The 24,770-nt window shown below is 52.6% G+C and overlaps 1 protein-coding gene across 1 annotated transcript in view; it reads left to right on the top strand.

Moving 5' to 3' along the window:
- Window positions 1–24,770, top strand: part of map3k10 (mitogen-activated protein kinase kinase kinase 10) — a 127,685-nt gene that overhangs the window by 81,879 nt on the left and 21,036 nt on the right. Inside the window, exons 4-7 of the mRNA XM_073063849.1 lie at window positions 1,790–1,965; window positions 2,363–2,603; window positions 10,187–10,309; window positions 22,278–22,416. Coding sequence (XP_072919950.1) covers window positions 1,790–1,965; window positions 2,363–2,603; window positions 10,187–10,309; window positions 22,278–22,416 — 679 coding nt within the window. The remainder of the gene's footprint in view (window positions 1–1,789; window positions 1,966–2,362; window positions 2,604–10,186; window positions 10,310–22,277; window positions 22,417–24,770) is intronic.

Raw genomic sequence — 24,770 nt, 5'->3', positions numbered from 1 at the left:
CTGTACACCACAGTTACCCGTACATATAACTCACACACAACACAGAAAGTATACCGCCAAGCGAAACAATGTTCCTCCGGAACGAGCTGTACACCACAGTTACCCGTACATATAATTCACACACAACACAGAAAGTATACCGCCAAGCGAAACAACGTTCCTCCGGAACGAGCTGTACACCACAGTTACCCGTACATATAACTCACACACAACACAGAAAGTATACCGCCAAACGAAACAACATTCCTCTGGAATGAGCTGTACACCACAGTTACCCGTACATATAATTCACACACAACACAGAAAGTATACCGCCAAACGAAACAACATTCCTCTGGAACGAGCTGTACACCACAGTTACCCGTACATATAACTCACACACAACACAGAAAGTATACCGCCAAGCGAAACAATGTTCCTCCGGAACGAGCTGTACACCACAGTTACCCGTACATATAATTCACACACAACACAGAAAGTATACCGCCAAGCGAAACAACGTTCCTCCGGAACGAGCTGTACACCACAGTTACCCGTACATATAACTCACACACAACACAGAAAGTATACCGCCAAGCGAAACAACGTTCCTCCGGAACGAGCTGTACACCACAGTTACCCGTACATATAATTCACACACAACACAGAAAGTATACCGCCAAGCGAAACAACGTTCCTCCGGAACGAGCTGTACACCACAGTTACCCGTACATATAACTCACACACAACACAGAAAGTATACCGCCAAACGAAACAACATTCCTCTGGAATGAGCTGTACACCACAGTTACCCGTACGTATAACTCACACACAACACAGAAAGTATACCGCCAAACGAAACAACGTTCCTCTGGAACGAGCTGTACACCACAGTTACCCGTACATATAACTCACACACAACACAAAGTATACCGCCAAACGAAACAACATTCCTCTGGAACGAGCTGTACACCACAGTTACCCGTACATATAACTCACACACAACACAAAGTATACCGCCAAACGAAACAACATTCCTCTGGAACGAGCTGTACACCACAGTTACCCGTACATATAACTCACACACAACACAGAAAATATACCGCCAAACGAAACAACGTTCCTCCGGACCAAGGAGCACAACACAGTACATATAACTCACACACAACACAGAAAGCAATATTGCGACAAATAAATGAACAAATAATTAGGTATACAACACAGAACATATAACTCACATACAGTAATATCCCCACAAATAAATTAACCCACGATAAGGTACATTTACAACACAGGTTAATGTAATGCTGCTGGTGTTCCATGTGTGTTGGGACCTGGGTGGTGTCAGGGAGTTCAGTAGTCTCACAGCCTGGGGGAAGAACTGTTTCCCACCCTAACAGTCCTTATCCGGGTGATATGATACCTTCTGCCTGAGGTGGAGTGTCAAAGAGATTGTTGGACGGATGGGGGGATCATTGACAAGGCCGAGGGCTCTGTGTATAAAGTGCTCCTGATAAATACCTCTAATGGGTGAAGAGAGACCCTGATGATCATCCCAGCTGTCCTCACAGTCATTTGTAGGGACTTGTGGTCAGCTGCCTTGCGGACGGTCAGGACATCCTCAAAGTGCTGCTGTAGAAATTGGTCAGAATGGGGGGAGCCCCGCTCGCCTGGATCTCCCCGGGAAGTGTTGTTGTGTTTTCATGTCGGAGAGCCCGGAAGGCTGTGTGGACACAGGGTACAGACCCGTCCGTCTGCTGGTGGTTCTCTGGCACCGACAGCTTCTGACCGCGAGCGTGTCTGTCCGCAGACTGCTGGAGTTCCGACGCGCACAGCAGGCCGTCCTTCAGGGACATCGTCTCCCAGCTCGTGGCCATCGAGCAGTCAACCCTGTTCGAGATGCCGCTGGACTCGTTCCACTTGCTGCAGGAGGACTGGAAGCTGGAGATAGAGCAGATGTTCGACGAGCTGCGGACGAAGGAGAAGGTAGGTGGGCTCTGGGCCGGGAGCAGGGGCGGGGGTCCAACTCGGAGAGACGGCGGGTGGTCCTGGGGAAGATAGCAACGGGCTCGATCTTAGGGAGACGCGGAGGGTTTACCGTTGGCGTAGCAGGGGAAGTGGGTCAATTAAGAGAAAGGTAATTTGGGCATTCGGGAGTGATTTCGACAGGGCGTTGGAACCAGGACTTCCTGAGGGTTCTTAGCCCAGGACGCCAGTCGGAACCGAGGGATCGTTGATGGAACAGGGCTGGCGGGGTGAGTGGTGGCAGGGAGTTCAGTCAGCTCACACCGGACACCCCCAGGACCCTGCGGGGCTCTGAATGCCAGGGACAGTGCATCTCCCCTGGACTCTGCATCTCTCCCTGTGCCGTGCCCCCCCCCAGGAGCTCCGGAGCTGGGAGGAGGAGCTGTGCCGGGCCGCAGTGCAGCAGAGGAACCACGAGGAGCTGCTGCGTCGCCGGGAGCAGGAGCTGGCCGAGCGGGAGATCGACATCGTCGAGCGGGAGCTGAACATCATCATGCGGCAGCTTTACCAGGAGAAGCCCCGCGTCAAGAAGCGCAAGGGAAACTTCAAACGGAGCCGCTTGAAACTGCGGGACGGGAACCGCATCAGTTTACCGTCAGGTGGGTCCGCGACCGCGCCCAGCGAGGCAATTCCCTCCTCAGCCCAAACCCAACTGCCCTCACCCACCCCGACCCCTACACTGCGGGCTAGAACAGGCCAATCGGCCCACAGTCTCCATCCCGACCTGTACACTGCGGGCTAGAACAGGCCAATCGGCCCACAATCTCCATCCCGACCCCTACACTGCGGGCTAGAACAGGCCAATCGGCCCACAATCTCCATCCCGACCCCTAGACTGCGGGCTAGAACAGGCCAATCGGCCCACAATCTCCATCCCGACCCCTACACTGCGGGCTAGAACAGGCCAATCGGCCCACAATCTCCATCGCGACCCCTACACTGCGGGCTAGAACAGGCCAATCGGCCCACAATCACCATCCCGACACCTACACTGCGGGCTAGAACAGGCCAATCGGCCCACAATCTCCATCCCGACCCCTACACTGCGGGCTAGAACAGGCCAATTGCCCCACAATCTCCATCCCGACCCCTACACTGCGGGCAAGAACAGGCCAATCGGCCCACAATCTCCATCCCGACCCCTACACTGCGGGCTAGAACAGGCCAATCGGCCCACAATCTCCATCCCTACCCCTACACTGCGGGCTAGAACAGGCCAATCGGCCCACAATCTCCACCCCGACCCCTACACTGCGGGCTAGAACAGGCCAATCGGCCCACAATCTCCATCCCGACCCCTAGACTGCGGGCTAGAACAGGCCAATCGGCCCACAATCTCCATCCCGACCCCTACACTGCGGGCTAGAACAGGCCAATCGGCCCACAGTCTCCATCCCGACACCTACACTGCGGGCTAGAACAGGCCAATCGGCCCACAGTCTCCATCCCGACCCCTACACTGCGGGCTAGAACAGGCCAATCGGCCCACAATCTCCATCCCGACCCCTACACTGCGGGCTAGAACAGGCCAATCGGCCCACAGTCTCCATCCCGACACCTACACTGCGGGCTAGAACAGGCCAATCGGCCCACAATCTCCATCCCGACCCCTACACTGCGGGCTAGAACAGGCCAATCGGCCCACAGTCTCCATCCCGACACCTACACTGCGGGCTAGAACAGGCCAATCGGCCCACAGTCTCCATCCCGACACCTACACTGCGGGCTAGAACAGGCCAATCGGCCCACAGTCTCCATCCCGACCCCTACACTGCGGGCTAGAACAGGCCAATCGGCCCACAGTCTCCATCCCGACACCTACACTGCGGGCTGGAACAGGCCAATCGGCCCACAGTCTCCATCCCGACCCCTACACTGCGGGCTGGAACAGGCCAATCGGCCCACAGTCTCCATCCCGACCCCTACACTGCGGGCTGGAACAGGCCAATCGGCCCACAGTCTCCATCCCGACACCTACACTGCGGGCTAGAACAGGCCAATCGGCCCACAGTCTCCATCCCGACCCCTACACTGCGGGCTAGAACAGGCCAATCGGCCCACAATCTCCATCCCGACCCTTACACTGCGGGCTAGAACAGGCCAATCGGCCCACAATCTCCATCCCGACCCCTACACTGCGGGCTAGAACAGGCCAATTGCCCCACAATCTCCATCCCGACCCCTACACTGCGGGCAAGAACAGGCCAATTGCCCCACAATCTCCATCCCGACCCCTACACTGCGGGCAAGAACAGGCCAATTGCCCCACAATCTCCATCCCGACCCCTACACTGCGGGCAAGAACAGGCCAATCGGCCCACAATCTCCATCCCGACCCCTACACTGCGGGCTAGAACAGGCCAATTGGCCCACAATCTCTATCCCTACCCCTACACTGCGGGCTAGAACAGGCCAATCGGCCCACAATCTCCACCCCGACCCCTACACTGCGGGCTAGAACAGGCCAATCGACCCACAATCTCCACCCCGACCCCTACACTGCGGGCTAGAACAGGCCAATCGACCCACAATCTCCATCCCGACCCCTAGACTGCGGGCTAGAACAGGCCAATCGGCCCACAATCTCCATCCCGACCCCTACACTGCGGGCTAGAACAGGCCAATCGGCCCACAATCTCCATCGCGACCCCTACACTGCGGGCTAGAACAGGCCAATCGGCCCACAATCACCATCCCGACACCTACACTGCGGGCTAGAACAGGCCAATCGGCCCACAATCTCCATCCCGACCCCTACACTGCGGGCTAGAACAGGCCAATTGCCCCACAATCTCCATCCCGACCCCTACACTGCGGGCTAGAACAGGCCAATCGGCCCACAATCTCCATCCCTACCCCTACACTGCGGGCTAGAACAGGCCAATCGGCCCACAATCTCCACCCCGACCCCTACACTGCGGGCTAGAACAGGCCAATCGGCCCACAATCTCCATCCCGACCCCTAGACTGCGGGCTAGAACAGGCCAATCGGCCCACAATCTCCATCCCGACCCCTACACTGCGGGCTAGAACAGGCCAATCGGCCCACAATCTCCATCCCGACCCCTACACTGCGGGCTAGAACAGGCCAATCGGCCCACAATCCCCATCCCGACACCTACACTGCGGGGTAGAACAGGCCAATCGGCCCACAATCTCCATCCCGACCCTTACACTGCGTGCTAGAACAGGCCAATCGGCCCACAGTCCCCATCCCAACACCTACACTGCGGGCTAGAACAGGCCAATTGGCCCTCAGTCTCCATCCCGACCCCTACACTGCGGGCTAGAACAGGCCAATCGGCCCACAATCCCCATCCCGACACCTACACTGCGGGCTAGAACAGGCCAATCGGCCCACAGTCTCCATCCCAACCCCTACACTGCGGGCTAGAACAGGCCAATCGGCCCACAGTCTCCATCCCGCCACCTACACTGCGGGCTAGAACAGGCCAATTAGCCCACAGTCTCCATCCTGACACCTACACTGCGGGCTAGAACAGGCCAATCGGCCTACAATCTCCACCCCGACCCCTACACTGCAGGCTAGAACAGGCCAATCGGCCCACAATCTCCATCCCGACCCCTAGACTGCGGGCTAGAACAGGCCAATCGGCCCACAATCTCCATCCCGACCCGTACACTGCGTGCTAGAACAGGCCAATCGGCCCACAATCTCCATCCCGACCCCTAGACTGCGGGCTAGAACAGGCCAATCGGCCCACAATCTCCATCCCGACCCGTACACTGCCGGCTAGAACAGGCCAATCGGCCCACAATCCCCATCCCGACACCTACACTGCGGGCTAGAACAGGCCAATTGGCCCTCAGTCTCCATCCCGACCCCTACACTGCGGGCTAGAACAGGCCAATCGGCCCACAGTCTCCATCCCGACACCTACACTGCGTGCTAGAACAGGCCAATCGGCCCACAATCTCCATCCCGACCCCTAGACTGCGGGCTAGAACAGGCCAATCGGCCCACAATCTCCATCCCGACCCGTACACTGCGGGCTAGAACAGGCCAATCGGCCCACAATCCCCATCCCGACACCTACACTGCGGGCTAGAACAGGCCAATTGGCCCTCAGTCTCCATCCCGACCCCTACACTGCGGGCTAGAACAGGCCAATCGGCCCACAATCCCCATCCCGACACCTACACTGCGGGCTAGAACAGGCCAATCGGCCCACAGTCTCCATCCCGACCCCTACACTGCGGGCTAGAACAGGCCAATCGGCCCACAGTCTCCATCCCGACACCTACACTGCGGGCTAGAACAGGCCAATCGGCCCACAGTCTCCATCCCGACCCCTACACTGCGGGCTAGAACAGGCCAATCGGCCCACAATCTCCATCCCGACCCCTACACTGCGGGCTAGAACAGGCCAATCGGCCCACAGTCTCCATCCCGACACCTACACTGCGGGCTAGAACAGGCCAATCGGCCCACAGTCTCCATCCCGACCCCTACACTGCGGGCTAGAACAGGCCAATCGGCCCACAATCTCCATCCCGACCCCTACACTGCGGGCTAGAACAGGCCAATCGGCCCACAGTCTCCATCCCGACACCTACACTGCGGGCTAGAACAGGCCAATCGGCCCACAGTCTCCATCCCGACCCCTATACTGCGGGCTAGAACAGGCCAATCGGCCCACAGTCTCCATCCCGACACCTACACTGCGGGCTAGAACAGGCCATTCGGCCCACAGTCTCCATCCCGACCCCTACACTGCGGGCTAGAACAGGCCAATCGGCCCACAATCTCCATCCCGACCCCTACACTGCGGGCTAGAACAGGCCAATCGGCCCACAACACTCTGCTGAAATAACTAAACAAGTAATTAACCAGTTGACTGCGCTCATTTGTTCTGTGTAGGCCTTTTCCATGCTCCTGTGCCAACTGTGCCAGGGTTGAAGGGGCCCCTTGGTGGATGACAGGGCCCCTTGGTGGATGACAGGGCCCCTTGGTGGATGACAGGGCCCTTGGTGGATGACAGGGCCCCTTGGTGGATGACAGGGCCCCTGAGTTCATCAGACGAAGGGGTGTATTTCCACAAGAGCTTTTCCCAGCCCTTTCGAGATCTCATGGCCATTGAAATGTCTTCACTGCCATCACATCAGATTCAAAGCAGCCACCATGTGTACAGGACGATCCCACGACCAGTGGCCGTCGAGGGATAAGCACTGAACCCAGATCAGTGTGGGGGGAATTGTCCCTCTGTCACCCCTCCCACTCTGCTTTTCAGACCAGGAAACTCTCCTCACCCACCGTGTCAGTTTGCCCTCTTCCTCAGCCCCTCTCCTCACCCCCCCGTGTCAGTGTGCCCTCTTCCTCAGCCCCTCACCTCACCCCCCATGTCAGTGTGCCCTCTTCCTCAGCTCCTCTCCTGTCCCTCCTCGTGTCAGTGTGCCCTCTTCCTCAGCCCCTCTCCTGTCCCTCCTCGTGTCAGTGTGCCCTCTTCCTCAGCCCCTCTCCTGTCCCTCCTCGTGTCAGTGTGCCCTCTTCCTCAGCTCCTCTCCTATCCTCACCCCCCCGTGTCAGTGTGCCCTCTTCCTCAGCCCCTCTCCTGTCCCTCCTCGTGTCAGTGTGCCCTCTTCTCAGCCCCTCTCCTCACCCCTCGTGTCAGTGTGCCCTCTTCCTCAGCCCCTCTCCTGTCCCTCCTCGTGTCAGTGTGCCCTCTTCCTCAGCCCCTCTCCTCACCCCTCGTGTCAGTGTGCCCTCTTCCTCAGCCCCTCTCCTGTCCCTCCTCGTGTCAGTGTGCCCTCTTCCTCAGCCCCTCACCTCACCCCCCGTGTCAGTGTGCCCTCTTCCTCGGCCCCTCTCCTGTCCCTCCTCGTGTCAGTTTGCCCTCTTCCTCAGCCCCTCTCCTCACCCCCCCGTGTCAGTGTGCCCTCTTCCTCAGCCCCTCACCTCACCCCCCGTGTCAGTGTGCCCTCTTCCTCGGCCCCTCTCCTGTCCCTCCTCGTGTCAGTTTGCCCTCTTCCTCAGCCCCTCTCCTCACCCCCCCGTGTCAGTGTGCCCTCTTCCTCGGCCCCTCTCCTGTCCCTCCTCGTGTCAGTGTGCCCTCTTCCTCAGCCCCTCACCTCACCCCCCGTGTCAGTGTGCCCACTTCCTCAGCCCCTCTCCTGTCCCTCCTCGTGTCAGTTTGCCCTCTTCCTCAGCCCCTCTCCTGTCCCTCCTCGTGTCAGTGTGCCCTCTTCCTCGGCCCCTCTCCTGTCCCTCCCCGTGTCAGTGTGCCCTCTTCCTCAGCCCCTCTCCTGTCCCTCCTCGTGTCAGTGTGCCCTCTTCCTCAGCCCCTCTCCTGTCCCTCCTCGTGTCAGTGTGCCCACTTCCTCAGCCCCTCTCCTCACCCCTCGTGTCAGTGTGCCCTCTTCCTCAGCCCCTCTCCTGTCCCTCCTCGTGTCAGTGTGCCCTCTTCCTCAGCCCCTGTCCTCACCCCCTGTGTCAGTGTGCCCTCTTCCTCAGCCCCTCTCCTATCCTCACCCTCCGTGTCAGTGTGCCCTCTTCCTCAGCCCTTCTCCTATCCTCACCCCCCGTGTCAGTGTGCCCTCTTCCTCAGCCCCTCTCCTGTCCCTCCTCGTGTCAGTGTGCCCTCTTCCTCAGCTATCCTCACCCCCCCGTGTCAGTGTGCCCACCTCCTCAGCCCCTCTCCTATCCTCACCCCCCCGTGTCAGTGTGCCCTCTTCCTCAGCCCTTCTCCTATCCTCACCCCCCGTGTCAGTGTGCCCTCTTCCTCGGCCCCTCTCCTGTCCCTCCCCGTGTCAGTGTGCCCTCTTCCTCGGCCCCTCTCCTGTCCCTCCCCGTGTCAGTGTGCCCTCTTCCTCGGCCCCTCTCCTGTCCCTCCCCGTGTCAGTGTGCCCTCTTCCTCGGCCCCTCTCCTGTCCCTCCCCGTGTCAGTGTGCCCTCTTCCTCGGCCCCTCTCCTGTCCCTCCTCGTGTCAGTGTGCCCTCTTCCTCAGCCCCTCTCCTGTCCCTCCTCGTGTCAGTGTGCCCTCTTCCTCAGCCCCTCTCCTGTCCCTCCTCGTGTCAGTGTGCCCACTTCCTCAGCCCCTCTCCTCACCCCTCGTGTCAGTGTGCCCTCTTCCTCAGCCCCTCTCCTGTCCCTCCTCGTGTCAGTGTGCCCTCTTCCTCAGCCCCTCTCCTGTCCCTCCTCGTGTCAGTGTGCCCACTTCCTCAGCCCCTCTCCTCACCCCTCGTGTCAGTGTGCCCTCTTCCTCAGCCCCTCTCCTGTCCCTCCTCGTGTCAGTGTGCCCTCTTCCTCAGCCCCTCTCCTGTCCCTCCTCGTGTCAGTGTGCCCACTTCCTCAGCCCCTCTCCTCACCCCTCGTGTCAGTGTGCCCTCTTCCTCAGCCCCTCTCCTGTCCCTCCCCGTGTCAGTGTGCCCTCTTCCTCAGCTCCTATCCTCACCCCCCCGTGTCAGTGTGCCCACCTCCTCAGCCCCTCTCCTATCCTCACCCCCCCGTGTCAGTGTGCCCTCTTCCTCAGCCCCTCTCCTCACCCCCTGTGTCAGTGTGCCCTCTTCCTCAGCCCCTCTCCTATCCTCACCCTCCGTGTCAGTGTGCCCTCTTCCTCAGCCCTTCTCCTATCCTCACCCCCCGTGTCAGTTTGCCCTCTTCCTCAGCCCCTCTCCTCACCCCCCGTGTCAGTTTGCCCTCTTCCTCAGCCCCTCTCCTCACCCCTCGTGTCAGTGTGCCCTCTTCCTCAGCCCCTCTCCTGTCCCTCCTCGTGTCAGTGTGCCCTCTTCCTCAGCCCCTCTCCTGTCCCTCCTCGTGTCAGTGTGCCCTCTTCCTCAGCCCCTCTCCTATCCTTACCCCTCCCCCCATGTCAGTGTGCCCACTTCCTCGGCCCCTCTCCTGCGGTCCCGCCTATGTTTGCGTCTCGCGTCTCCAGGTCTGCGGAATTGGACCCACGACCCACAGAGGACACTGGGCAGCAGGCTGGGCCTTTGCGGGTGTGTTTGCGGGGAGAATGATGTTCCCTCGGTAGAAATGGACACAGTTAATTCCAAATTTAATTATCGGCCAACCATACCCATGTCTACGGCCCAATGAAGCGACGCTCCCCTGGGGCCAAGGTGCAAGACACAGTAGCAACAGCACACAGCACGTATGGTTATGACGTGATATCGTTATGCTTTGTGATCGTTACTGAGGCTGAGATTTCTGCTTGTTCCAAAGGGTTTGAGCACAAGATCACGGTGCAGGCCTCTCCCACGGTGGACAAGAGGAAGGGGCAGGGGCCCGCTGGTCTGAGCCCTCCTGGCAGTCCCCTCATCATCCCCAGACTCCGCGCCATCCGCCGTAAGTCTCCCCGTGGTTCTCACCGCCCCAGTTAAGGTGAATGAGACCCTTAAGTAACTTCAGAATCAGAAACGGGTTTGTTCTCACTGATGTGTGTCATGAAATTTGTCGTTTGGAGACAGGAGTACATTGCAAGGCGTAGATGCATAGCCCAGCAGACCAGACCAGACCAGCCAGCCAGCCAGACAGGTAGACCAGACAGGCATTCTGACAGAATGAGAGATGGGTGAATGGTACAAACGAGGAATAATGTTCGTGGGTTCAATGTCCGTTCAGAAATCGGATGGCTAAGGGGAAGAAGCTGTTCCTGAACCATTGCCTGCAAGTCTTCAGGCTCCTGTAACTTGTCGTTCCTTCCCTCCGCTAGCAGCCGGTGCAGATCACAAGTCCTGGTTATGTGACCACTGACACCAGGTGGACAATCTCTGATAGTGGGTGGGGAGATCAACGGTTTTGTAAAGACTCTGCCCAGAAGAAGGCAATGGCAAACCATGTCTGTAGAAAAATTTGCCAAGAACAATCATGGCAATGGAAAGACCACGATTGCCCACATCACACACCAGGGCACATGATGATGACGTCATACACCACGGCACATGATGATGATGATGGTAGTAATGGGAGGAGGGTATGTTCTCGGATGCATTCCGCCTTTTTGTCACATCACCTGTTTGGATGTCGCCGTGCCTTTGTCATGACTGCATCAGTGTGTTGGGCCCAGCTGCTCCGACCTCTGTACCCCAGATCAGAGGGTGGGTGGGGGGGGCAGCAGGTTTGCACTGCCCTGTTCTATAACTGGACTTGCCAAGCTGTGCTGTGGGGGTGTGGGGAGGGTGTTGCCGGCAGGGTGGGACATCTCTCTAGAACCAGACTCACTCACTGCCTGTTACACCGCTGGTGTTTCTGGCAGCCATGTAGATCCTCCATCTCTGGCGGTGTTCAGGGCTTCCTTCATCCCGTCAGTAGCTTCCTCTCGGTTTTCACTACTCTCAGTCATACAGTTTCTGGGTGGAGACTCAGGAATACTGTCACGCTCAGATGTAGAAGGATTCTTCATGGCTGTTTCTGTAACAGTTTTGTTTGACCAGTCAGGGTTGTCAGCCCTGAGCTGAACCCCCGAACCTGGAGGACCAGTGGACCGCTATTAGTCTGGCCTCTGCCCTTTGACCTGTTTGCAATGGGTGACCCGACCAAGAGCCAGAGCATAAAGTCCTGACTCCAGCCAGCGTAGCTCTCCGGGTCATTGAGGCACGCGAGCCTGTGTTCGTCCTGGCGGTCTGGGTCCTCTCTTTTCCAGGTTCCAGCTCAGGGCTGTTTCTGTTAAGGTTGTGGTATCTGTCGAGCTGTGGGGTAGGGGCTGACTCTGGAGGTGTTGTCCTTGTGCAGCAGCATGGGGAATTCCTAAATCCGGACCCCCGATAGGACTCCAGAGTGCACGAGGAGCAGCTGGCGAGGTGGGCAAAGACAGACGGGGACACTTGCAAAACGCTAGAGGAACTCAGCAGGTCAGGAGGAGATCAGACCATTCATCAGGTCTCAGTCTCGGCCCGGAATGTCGACTGTTTATTCAGTTCCTTAGATGCTACCTGACCTGCTGAGTTCCTCCAGCATTTTGTGTGTGTTACTCTGTCCATAGACACTGTCTGACCTGCTGAGTTCCTCCAGCATTTTGTGTGTGTTACTCTGTCCATAGACACTGTCTGACCTGCTGAGTTCCTCCAGCATTTTGTGTGTGTTACTCTGTCCATAGACACTGTCTGACCTGCTGAGTTCCTCCAGCATTTTGTGTGTGTTACTCTGTCCATAGACACTGTCTGACCTGCTGAGTTCCTCCAGCATTTTGTGTGTGTTACTCTGTCCATAGACACTGTCTGACCTGCTGAGTTCCTCCAGCATTTTGTGTGTGTTACTCTGTCCATAGACACTGCCTGACCTGCTGAGTTCCTCCAGCATTTTGTGTGTGTTACTCTGACCATAGACACTGTCTGACCTGCTGAGTTCCTCCAGCATTTTGTGTGTGTTACTCTGACCATAGACACTGTCTGACCTGCTGAGTTCCTCCAGCATTTTGTGTGTGTTACTCTGTCCATAGACACTGTCTGACCTGCTGAGTTCCTCCAGCATTTTGTGTGTTACTCTGACCATAGACACTGTCTGACCTGCTGAGTTCCTCCAGCATTTTGTGTGTGTTACTCTGTCCATAGACACTGTCTGACCTGCTGAGTTCCTCCAGCATTTTGTGTGTGTTACTCTGACCATAGACACTGTCTGACCTGCTGAGTTCCTCCAGCATTTTGTGTGTGTTACTCTGTCCATAGACACTGTCTGACCTGCTGAGTTCCTCCAGCATTTTGTGTGTTACTCTGACCATAGACACTGTCTGACCTGCTGAGTTCCTCCAGCATTTTGTGTGTGTTACTCTGTCCATAGACACTGTCTGACCTGCTGAGTTCCTCCAGCATTTTGTGTGTGTTACTCTGTCCATAGACACTGCCTGACCTGCTGAGTTCCTCCAGCATTTTGTGTGTGTTACTCCGTCCATAGACACTGTCTGACCTGCTGAGTTCCTCCAGCATTTTGTGTGTGTTACTCTGACCATAGACACTGTCTGACCTGCTGAGTTCCTCCAGCATTTTGTGTGTGTTACTCTGTCCATAGACACTATCTGACCTGCTGAGTTCCTCCAGCATTTTGTGTGTGTTACTCTGTCCATAGACACTGTCTGACCTGCTGAGTTCTGTGTGTGTGTGTGCATTGCTCTGGGTTCCAGCATTTCTTGTGTTTTAGTGTCTTGGTGCACAGAGGTGAGACACGAGTCTTGTGTACTGAGCCATGGTGTGCCTCACTAATGGAGCAGCACTGCCCTCTAGTGGGCACTGCACACGTGAACTTGAATTCCAAATTTGAGCAACTTGCACGAGATCAACATCGATTTCTCTAAATTCCTGTCCTTAACCACTCCCTTTTATCCCCCTTCTCTTCCCCTCCCCTGCCCTCATGATATGCTTTCCTTTCTCCCACAGTCCACTGTCCTCTCCTATCTGATTCCTCCTTCAGTCCTTTTCCACTTCCACCTAACAACACACAAAATGCTGGAGGAACTCAGCAGGTCAGACAGTGTCTATGGTCAGAGTAACACACACAAAATGCTGGAGGAACTCAGCAGGTCAGGCAGTGTCTATGGTCAGAGTAACAGACACAAAATGCTGGAGGAACTCAGCAGGTCAGACAGTGTCTACGGTCAGAGTAACACACACAAAATGCTGGGGGAGCTCAGCAGGTCAGACAGTGTCTATGGTCAGAGTAACACACACAAAATGCCGGAGGAACTCAGCAGGTCAGACGGTGTCTATGGACAGAGTAACACACACAAAATGCTGGAGGAACTCAGCAGGTCAGACAGTGTCTATGGACAGAGTAACACACACAAAATGCTGGAGGAACTCAGCAGGTCAGACAGTGTCTATGGACAGAGTAACACACACAAAATGCTGGAGGAACTCAGCAGGTCAGACAGTGTCTATGGTCAGAGTAACACACACAAAATGCTGGAGGAACTCAGCAGGTCAGACAGTGTCTATGGACAGAGTAACACACACAAAATGCCGGAGGAACTCAGCAGGTCAGACGGTGTCTATGGACAGAGTAACACACACAAAATGCTGGAGGAACTCAGCAGGTCAGACAGTGTCTATGGACAGAGTAACACACACAAAATGCTGGGGGATCTCAGCAGGTCAGACAGTGTCTGTGGACAGATGTCTATGTTAGGTGTGTTTTGGAAGGTTTCTTGACACAATATGTAGATACGCCTACAAGAGGAGAGGCTGTACTTGATCTGGTATTGGGAAATGAACCTGGTCAGGTGTCAGGTCTCTCAGTGGGAGAGCATTTTGGAGATAGTGACCACAATTCTATCTCCTTTACAATAGCATTGGAGAGAGATAGGAACAGACAAGTTAGAAAAGCATTTAATTGACGTAAGGATTATTATGAGGCTATCAGGCAGGAAATTGGACGCTTAAATTGGAAACAGATGTTCTCCGGGAAAAGTACGGAAGAAATGTGGCAAATATTCAGGGGGTATTTGTGTAGAGTTCTGCATAGGTACATTCCAATGAGACGGGGAAGTTATGGTAAGACTATTGGCAGTGTGGAGGATCAGAGGGATCTTGGGGTCCAAGTCCATAGGACACTCAAAGCAGCTGCGCAGGTTAACTCTGTGGTGAAGAAGGCATACGGTGTATTGGCCTTCATTAATCGTGGGATTCAGTTTAGGAACCGAGAGGTAATGTTACAGCTATATATGAATCTGGTCAGACCCCACGGAGTACTGTGCTCAGTTCTGGTCGCCTCACTACAGGAAAGATGTGGAATCCATAGAAAGGATGCAGAGGAGATTTACAAGGATGCTGCCTGGATTGGGGAGCATGCCTTATGAGGATAGGTTGAGTGAACTTGGCCTTTTCTCCTTGGAGCGATGGAGGATGAGAGGTGACCTGATAGAGGTGTATCAGATGAAGAGAGGCATTGATCGTTTGGATAGTCAGAGGCTTTTTCCCAGGGCTGAAATGGTTGCCACAAGAGGACAGAGGTTTAAGGTGCTGGGGAGCAGGTACAGAGGAGATGTCAGGGGTAAGTTTTTTACTCAAAATGTAGTGAGTGCGTGGAATGGGCTGCCGGCAACGGTGGTGGAGGCAGATATGATAGGGTCTTTTAAGAGGCTTTTAGATAGGTACCTGGAGCTTAGAAAAATAGAGGGCTATGGGTAAGCCTAGTAATTTCTAAGATAGGGACATGTTCAGCACAACTTTGTGGGCCGAAGGGCCATAGGTTTTCTATGTTTCTGTGTTACTCGGATTGCCAGCATCTGCTGATGTTGTCTTGTTTGTGGTTTGACCTCCTCCACCTGTCACCTTCCAGCTTCCTACATCACCCCTCCACCTCACTTTGTCTCACCTATCACCTGATGTACTCCTTCCCCCTTCTCTCTCCTTATTCTCTGTTCTGCCCCCTTCTGATGAAGTCTCGGCCCGAAACGTTGGCTACTCTTTTCTCACGGATGCTGCCTGACCTGCTGAGTTCTTCCAGCGTCGTGTACGTATTCTGTGATCCACAGCATCTGCAGTTGTATTTTTGTGTTTTGTACGTTATATTCCATCTGGGTAGCCTCCAACCTGATGGGATGAACATCGATTTCTCTTCCCAGTGAACCAATTTCCCTACCCCTCCCCTCTTCCACTATTCCTCACCCTGGCCCCTTACCTCTTCTCAGCTGCCTATCACCTCCCCCTGGGTCCTCTCCTCCTTCCCTTTCCCCAATGGTCCACTGTCTTCTCCTATCAGAGTCCTTCCTCTCCAGGCCCTTATCTGTCCTACCACTTGGTTTCACCCATCACCTAATTATCCTTCTTCCTCTCTCCTTCTTTTATTCTGGCATCTTCTCCCTTCCTTTCCAGACCTGAAGAAGGGTCTCGGCTCAAAACATCAACTATCTACTGTTCTCCATAGATGCTGCCTGACCTGCTGGGTTCCACCAGCATTTTGTGTGTGTTACTCTGTCCATAGACACTGTCTGACCTGCTGAGTTCCTCCAGCATTTTGTGTGTGTTACTCTGTCCATAGACACTGTCTGACCTGCTGAGTTCCTCCAGCATTTTGTGTGTATTACTCTGTCCATAGATGCTGCCTGACCTGCTGGGTTCCACCAGCATTTTGTGTGTGTTGCTCTGGATTTCCAGCAGACTTGCAGACTTTCTCGTGTTTAACGTGACATTATGATTGGACAGATTAGGATAAAAGACAAGAAAGTGGCAAATGAAATACAATGTTGGGAAATGCATGGTCGTGCACTTTGCTAGTAGAAATAAATGTGTGGACTATTTTCCAAACCGGGGAGAAAATCCAGGAATTTGAGATGCAAAGGGACTTGGGAGACTTTGTGCAGAACACCCTGAAGGTTAACTTGCAGGTTGAATTGGTGGTGAGGAAGGCAAATGCCATGTTAGCATTCATTTCAAAAGGTCTAGACTACAAGAGCAAGGATGTGATGCTGAGGTTTTATAAGACACTGGTGCGGCTTCACCTTGAGTATTGTGAACAGTTTTGGACACCTCATCTTAGAAAAGATGTGCTGGCATTGGAGAGGGTCCAGAGGAGGTTTTTCAAGGATGATTCCAGGAATGGAAGGGTTATCTTACGAGGAACGTTTGATGGGTCTGGGTCTGTACTCACTGGAATTCAGAAGGATGAGGGGGGATCTCATTGAAATCTTTCGAATGTTGAAAGGCCTAGACAGAGTAGATATGGAAAGGATGTTTCCCATGGTGGGAGAGTCTAGGACAAGAGGGCACAGCCTCAGGATAGAGGGGCGCCATTTCAAAACAGAGACATGGAGAAATTTCTTAATCAGAGGGCGGTGAATTTGTGGAATTTGTTGCAGCTGTGGAGGTCAGGTTGTTGTGTGTATTTAAGGCACAGCTTGATAGGTTCTTGATTGGACAAGGCATCAAAGGTTACAGGGAAGGCTGGGAACCGGGGTTGAAGAACAGGATCAGCCATGATTGAATGGCAGAGCAGACTCGATGGGCCAGATGGCCTAATGCTGCTCCTGTGTCTAACGGTCTTATGATGTCAGCAGGTGATGGCTGATAATGGGTCCGATGGAGGTTGGAGGCCCGGCCCGTGTGGTGTTTGGAGTACTGTCTGTGTGTGTGGGTAGATGGGAGGGAGGAAGGGGTTTGTTTGAACACAGTGGACACACTACGTTGGCACCGGAATGTGTGGTGACATTAGCGGGCTGCCCCCAGCACCTTGTTGGTTTGTGTTGGTTGTGAGTGCAATGGTGATTTTCACCGTATGTTTGATGTACACGGGATGAATAAATCTGAATCTACATCTGAACATCAGTGCAAACTGTAGGCATTATCCGATGGAGAGTGAGGGATCTTCAGGCTGAGGTTTAACAACTTGAGGGCAGTGGAAAGAAGCCCTTATTGAATGGTCCCAGAATGCACCTGAACACTTTCCAGCCATCAAAATATTTCATAACCTGTCAACACTGAGGCACTGTGGGAAATTCTGCAGCATCAAATGTCAGAGACCCCCATCCAGGCCATGCTCTCTTCTCACCACTGCGCCATCGGGAAGGAGCCTCAGGTCCCACACCACCACGTTCAGGAACAGTTATTACCCCTCAACCATCAGGCTCCTGAACCAGTGTGGATAACTTCACTCACCACAATGAGCCTCAGGTCCCACACCACCACGTTCAGGAACAGTTATTACCCCTCAACCATCAGGCTCCTGAACCAGTGTGGATAACTTCACTCACCACAATGAGCCTCAGGTCCCACACCACCAGGTTCAGGAACAGTTATTAACCCTCAACCATCAGGCTCCTGAACCAGTGTGGATAACTTCACTCACCACAATGAGCCTCAGGTCCCACACCACCAGGTTCAGGAACAGTTATTACCCCTCAACCATCAGGCTCCTGAACCAGTGTGGATAACTTCACTCACCACAATGAGCCTCAGGTCCCACACCACCAGGTTCAGGAACAGTTATTACCCCTCAACCATCAGGCTCCTGAACCAGTGTGGGTAACTTCACTCACCACAATGAGCCTCAGGTCCCACACCACAAGGTTCAGGAACAGTTATTACCCCACAACCATCAGGCTCCTGAACCAGTGTAGATAACTTCACTAACCACAATGAGCCTCAGGTCCTACACCACCAGGTTCAGGAACAGATATCACCCCACAACCATCAGGCTCCTGAACCAGTGTGGATAACTTCACTCACCACAATGAGCCTCAGGTCCCACACCACCAGGTTCAGGAACAGTTATTACCCCACAACCATCAGGCTCCTGAACCAGTGTAGATAACTTCACTAACCACAATGAGCCTCAGGTCCTACACCACCAGGTTCAGGAACAGTTATCACCCCACAACCATCAGTCTCCTGAACCAGTGTAGATAACTTCACTCACCACAATGAGCCCCAGGTCCCACACCACAAGGTTCAGGAACAGTTATTACCCCACAACCATCAGGCTCCTGAACCAGTGTGGATAACTTCACTCACCACAATGAGCCTCAGGTCCCACACCACCAGGTTCAGGAACAGTTATTACCCCTTAACCATCAGGCTCCTGAACCAGTGTGGATAACTTCACTCACCACAATGAGCCTCAGGTCCCACACCACCAGGTTCAGGAACAGTTATTACCCCACAACCATCAGGCTCCGGAACCAGTGTGGATAACTCTACTCACCACAATGAGCCTCAGGTCCCACACCACCAGGTTCAGGAACAGTTATTACCCCTCAACCATCAGGCTCCGGAACCAGTGTGGATAACTTCACTCAACACAACTCTGAGCTGATTCCACAATCTACGGACTCACTTTCAAGGACTCTTCATCTCAGGTTCTTGGTATTTGTGAGTAAAGCTCTCCTGCTATTGAGCACACCTGCATGAAACTCTGTCTTTACAAGACGGGTGACTCCAGCCATTATCAATACTCTTCAGAGATTGTCTGCCTGGTGTCAGTGGTCACATAACCAGGACCTGTGATCTGCACCGGCTGCTCGTACAACCATCCACCACCTGCTCCCATGGCTTCACTGACCCTGATTAGGGGTGGGGTGGGGTGGCTGAGCAGGTACTGCACCTTGCCCAAGGGTAACCTGCAGGCTCGCAGAGGGAAGGAGTGCCTCACATCTCCTTTGCTGTAATTATAGTCGTAATAATTTATCTATTGAGCACTTTTCAAAGTGTTTTACAAAGTGCAGTCATCCGTGGAGGGAACGAAGAGTCAACGTTTTGGGCCAAGACCCTTCATCAGTCTCTCAGCCCAAATGTCAATTGTTTATTCCTCTCCGTAGATGCTGCCTGACCCGCTGAGTTCCTCCAACATTTAGATGCCCTGTGTATTGCTCTGGATTTCCAAGCATTTGCAGAATCTCTTGTGTTTATGCAAGGCTGGATGGACTCACTGAGTCACGTGGCATCTCAAAGTACAAAATACATTTACTGTCAAAGTAGGTACACATTGTACAGCCTTGAGATTCATCTCCTTACAGGCAGCCACAAAACCAAGAAACCCAACAGAAGTCATTTAAAAAATAGAAGTCTGTCAACCACCCGGTGTGCAGAGAAAAAAAAGCAAACAAATCATGCAGACAATAAAAGTGAGCCGAAAGCACTCAGAACTGAAGTTCAGGAAAGTGATTCCATAGCCAGCTGATTCAGGAGCCCGATAGTTGCAGGGCACGGCCTCAGTTCAGCGCAGAGACGAGTGAGGTTCACGGAGAGTCGAGCTGAACTGTCCCATCCCTCACCTCCGGCCCCTGACCTTTTCAATCTGGCCCGGTGCTTAAATCGTCCAAACCTGAGGTCGTTCCTCACTCTCAGACCCAGGTCCTGCTGCTTGAATATGCTCTCAGGCCTGGGCCCTGCCTCCTCAATTCGACCGTTGACATTTGGAGTCAAGACCCTTTACCTGGACTGGAAACATCTGTAAGACCATAAAACAAAGAAGCAGACTTGGGTTCATTCAACCTATCGAGTCTACTCTGCCACTTCCTTCTCGCAGAGATGCTGCCTGATCTGCTGAGTTCCTCTTGCATTTTGTTTGGTGTTCCTGAGGAAATGTTCAGCTATCACACAAGCAGTGAGCATATAACACTGGACAACAAATTTTTTCAAAAGATTTGCTTCCTCAGAATTTTTTTTTGTTAATGATAGACCACTTGAAGTTGAACATAAATATAATTTCAGACCACTTGCATCATGTAGGAATTTGGAGAAATGAGAAATTAACTTTTATTGAATATAATGTGTTTAATTGCGTAACAGTGCTGATGCTTTATAAACAGTTCAACTAAGGTAAAAATGTTTTGTTGATGATTTTCATTTGTACTCAGTGTCTGAGGCTTCTCACTTAAGTGCCCAACAATAATCAGCCAGTATTGATGGATTCCAGTTGGCCTGATACCGTTTCTCCATGACCGCAATGTCCTGGTGAAACCTTTCACCGTGCTCGTCACTAACAGCACCAAGATTTGCAGGGAAGAAGTCCAAATGGGAATGCAGGAGATGAATCTTTAGTGACATGTTACACTTCATGGTTTTGTTTGCTTGAAGCATGTTGTCAACCAGCTGCACGTAGTCTGGTGCTCCGTAGTTGCCAAGAAAACTGACAACAACATCCTTGTCTGCCATGTGATTTTCTCCGGTCTTTCTAAAAGTTTTTTGAATTACCTGTCATTGATGACCTGTTTGATCTGTTGAACAACAAAAATGCCTTCCTTAATCTTGGCATCAGTTATTCTGACTTGAATTATGAATTGAAATAACAAATATAGGCGATTTAAAAAATAATGGTGTGTGATAGGGAAATTTTCATGGTGATTTTCATGATCAGAACAGGGATGGCCAACCTACGGCACATGCGCCAAAATTGGGGCGTTGTTTGATTAGAAGTGGCGCATTGCACCCCAGTGATAATCATAAAAAAGTAAACCTACTCACGCAAAAAGTATTAACCAAAACCCGATTTGTGGAGAACAAAAATCTATAACAGGATTCAAGTAGCTTAGAGCTAGAAATGGGTTTTACTGAGAATAAATCTAAAACTTAGCAATTATTTTAGCGATTTTATTATTTCGTGCACATCTTTTGGTGAATGTTATCTTCTTTCACATCAATCTGTTTTCAATTTTAAAAAATGTTCAATGAGTCAAACTAGGAAAGAAGGACTTTTGTTCTGCAGTCGTTCCATAACTGTTCAATACACATTTGATCAACACACACAAAATGCTGGTGGAACACAGCAGGCCAGGCAGCATCTATAAGGAGAAGCACTGTTGACATTTCGGGCCGAGACCCTTTGTCAGGACTTGCTAACACAGACATGCTGCCTGGCCTGCTGTGTTCCACCAGCATTTTGTGTGTGTTGTTTGAATTTCCAGCATCTGCAGATTTCCTCGTGTTTGCCCTTTAAATACACGTTTGATCCTGCGGCACCAGGTGTCTGCACCAGCAGTGTGTCGCAGGTGTTTGCCAGTCAGTTTACAATTGACACTCGTGCGCTACGGAGTTGTGCTTTGTTCGTCCTTTGTGAACATTTGCAGTTTTGTACTTTTCCGAAAATTAAGCCTTGTTTTTACGTTCAGTTACCCGTCACAGTGCAAAAGAAAAGCAGAAAGTGATAGTAAGCGTGAACAGTGGGAAAATGAGTTCTTATTTATACTTATTTATAGCGGGTCCGTCAGGAAAACCGTTGTGCATTGTTTGTGAAAACACTTTCTCACATAATAGAAGACATGATCTTAATAGACATGATAAAATACAACGTCAGACTGAAATAGAAGGAAAACTGAAGCTAGTGCTTGGGTCTGAATTACAGAAAGAATATGTGATTAAGGAAAAGGAAGAAATCAAAAGAAGACAAAATATATTAAAAGTCTCATTAAGGCACGTAATGTTTATCTTGCTGTTATATTAAATCAATATATCATGTAAAAATGCTAAATATGTCTATATTAACATATTTTTACAAGAATTGAATGGGGGTCTAAGAGTTGTACGGCACATCTGAACTCGTGCGTGAAAAACTTGACGCATGGTATGTAAAAGGTTGGCCACCCCTGATCTGTAAGGTACACCCAAAAGAATTCAGGAAGCAGAATCTTTGTTGTCCAGTGTTATCGACTTCAGTTAAAGGCAAAGTATCTGGTGAACTCGCCTGTGAAATTGCGGCCATACCCGCAAGATCAGATAACTCCTCACCAGAAAGGCCACGTCAGTAACACTGCAGTCCTGGTGGCCAGGATTTGGCGTGCGGGGGTCGGGGAGCGGACGTGAACCCACGACCTGCTGTCCGCGGCCCACTCGGCTGTGGTTGTGCGGCGACGTCGGCCTGGTGCGTGACTGTGTTGTTTCCCCTTTGGCAGTGACTCCGGGCGAGGGCTGCCAGACCTGGGGCCGGACCGCGGTGTACAAGCAGGAGGAGTTCGAGGGCCACAAGAAGAAGGGGAGAACCTGGGGGCCCAGCTCGACTCAGCCGAAGGAACGGCTTGGCGGTGAGGAGAGGTGAGTTCTCCTGGAAGGCAGATGCTTTTTTCCGGGGTGGAAGTGGCTAACACCAGGGAGCATAATGCTAAGATGATTGGAGGAAAGAACAGGGGGGATGTCAGAGATAGTTTTATTTTAACACAGAGAGTGGTGGGTGTGTGGAGCACCCTGCCAGGGTTCGTAGAGTCTGATACATTAGGGACGTTTAAGAAACTTCTAGCCAGGTACACAAATGATAGAAAAATGGAGGGCTATGTACAATGGAGGTGTTAGATTGATCTTGGAGTACGTTAAAAGCTTGGCACGACATTGTGGGCCGAAGGGCCTGTACTGGGCTGTACTCTTCCATGCTCTATAAAAGCAGGGCTGCAATTTATGAGGCATTGATCAGACCAAAGGACATAGGAGCAGAATTAGGCCATCCGACCCTTTGAGTCTGCTCCACTGTGTCTGATTTACTTCCCCTCACAACCCTAGTCTCCTGCCTACTTCCCATAACCTTTGACGCCCCGACTAATCAAGAACCTATCAACCTCCGCTTTAAATATACCGAAAGACTTGGCCGTCACAGCCGTTTGTGGCAATGGCTTCCACAGATTCACCACCCTCTGGCTAAAGAAATTTTTCCTCATCTCCACTCTAAAGGGACGTCCTAATCTGAGGCTGTGTCCTCTGGCCCTGGAGTCCCCCACTATTGGAAACGTCCTCCCCGCACTCCCTCTGTCCAGCCCTTTTGATATTCAATAAGTTTCGATGAGATCACCCCCCCCCCCCCCCGCATTTTCTAAACTCTAGTGAGTACAGTCCCAGAGTCAACAAACGCTCCTCACACATTAACCCTTTCATTCCTGGGATCATCCTGTGGACGCTCTCCAATGCCAGCGCGTCCTTTCTCAGATAAGGGGCCCAGAATATCAGACCCTTTCTGGAGTACTGTCAGTAGTTTTGGCTGTACGTTTGTCTAAGAAAATGAATGAGATTTGGGAAGAACAATTTTTCAAAAGAGCCACAGTTCTCCTCGAGCCGGGTCCGATTGTGGGAAGAGTCATTTGAATATGATTTACTCCAGTGACTGACAAGAATTTGGCCAGGTCTAGAGAGCCTGAGATACAGGGAAAGGCTGGGCAGGCAAAAACTGTTTTGCTTGGAGTATGGGACTCTGTGGGGTATTGTGAGCAGTTTTGGGTCCCTTGTCCAGGAAAGGAAGTTCTCACATTGGTGAGGGTACAAAGGAGGTTCACGAAAGTGATACTGGGATTGAAAGACTTATCATTTGAGGAGCATTTGATGGCTCTGGGCCTGTACTCACTGGAATTCAGCAGAACAAAGGGAGATCTCGTTGAATCCCATCATCTGGTGGAGAGGATGTTTCCAATGGTGGGAGGGTCTAAAACAAGAGGACCCAGCCTCAGAAGAGAGGGACCTCCATTTAGAATGGAGACGAGGAGGAATTCGTTTTAGCCAGAGAGTGGTGAATCTGTGGAATTTTGCCACAGGCAACTGCAGAGGCCAAGTCATTAAGGCAGAGGTTGATAGATTCTTGATTAGTCAGGGCATGCAGGGATACGAGGAGGAGGCAGGAGATTGGGGCTGAGAGGGAAATGGATCGGCCATGATGAAATGGCGGAACAGACTCGATGGGCCAAATGGCCTAATTCTGCTCTTACGTTTTATGGCCGTATCGTGATGCCTCTGTTGGTCAGGGCCGTCCATGGAGGTTACGTCCCAGCTGTCTGTGTGATACACAAGTCTGGGCAGGACGATATGGAGAGCGAACTGTTGCCCCTGTAGGAGGCTCCCCCTCTCCACGCAACTGATGAAACCAAAGGAACGGCGGAGACCGATACAGTTTGGCACCAAGCGGCGTCGCAGGAGTTGCCAGTTAGTGTTGAACTCAACGTTGGACTGCCTTAGGGACTCCAGCTCTGGATTTCCGTGAAGCCTTTCCCATGGGTGGGTGTAGCCGCAAGGCAGCGGGGGCTTGAGATCAGAGTTTTCCTTCTCCCACGTGAGTTGCTACCACGGCTGACGAGCCCCATCTGCCCAAAGCGACTGGTTTTAAGGTGCCAGTCACCCGCCTTTGCCCCTTCTCCTGTCGGGAGGAACGGTTCCACCGGGCAGAGAGACTAAGATGCACATCACGGGGAGAACTGAATAGGTAGCAGGAGCTTATCCCCACTACCAGCTCGGATATAATTACCCTAAGGAGGTAATGATGGGCATAGGCAGGGTAAATGCATGGTCTTTTCCCAGGGTAAGTGAGTTAAAATGAGAGGGCATAGGTTTTAGGTGAGGGGGGTAGATCCCGGGAGCAGAGGGCTGTGTGTATTTGGAACGAGCTTCCAGATGAAGGGTTATTCGGGGAAGCTCGT

The sequence above is a fragment of the Hemitrygon akajei genome, chromosome 12, assembly GCF_048418815.1.
Source record: "Hemitrygon akajei chromosome 12, sHemAka1.3, whole genome shotgun sequence".
NCBI lineage: Eukaryota > Metazoa > Chordata > Chondrichthyes > Myliobatiformes > Dasyatidae > Hemitrygon > Hemitrygon akajei.
Note: the sequence above shows the minus strand (reverse complement) of the source record. Positions and strands in the feature narration are given on the sequence as shown.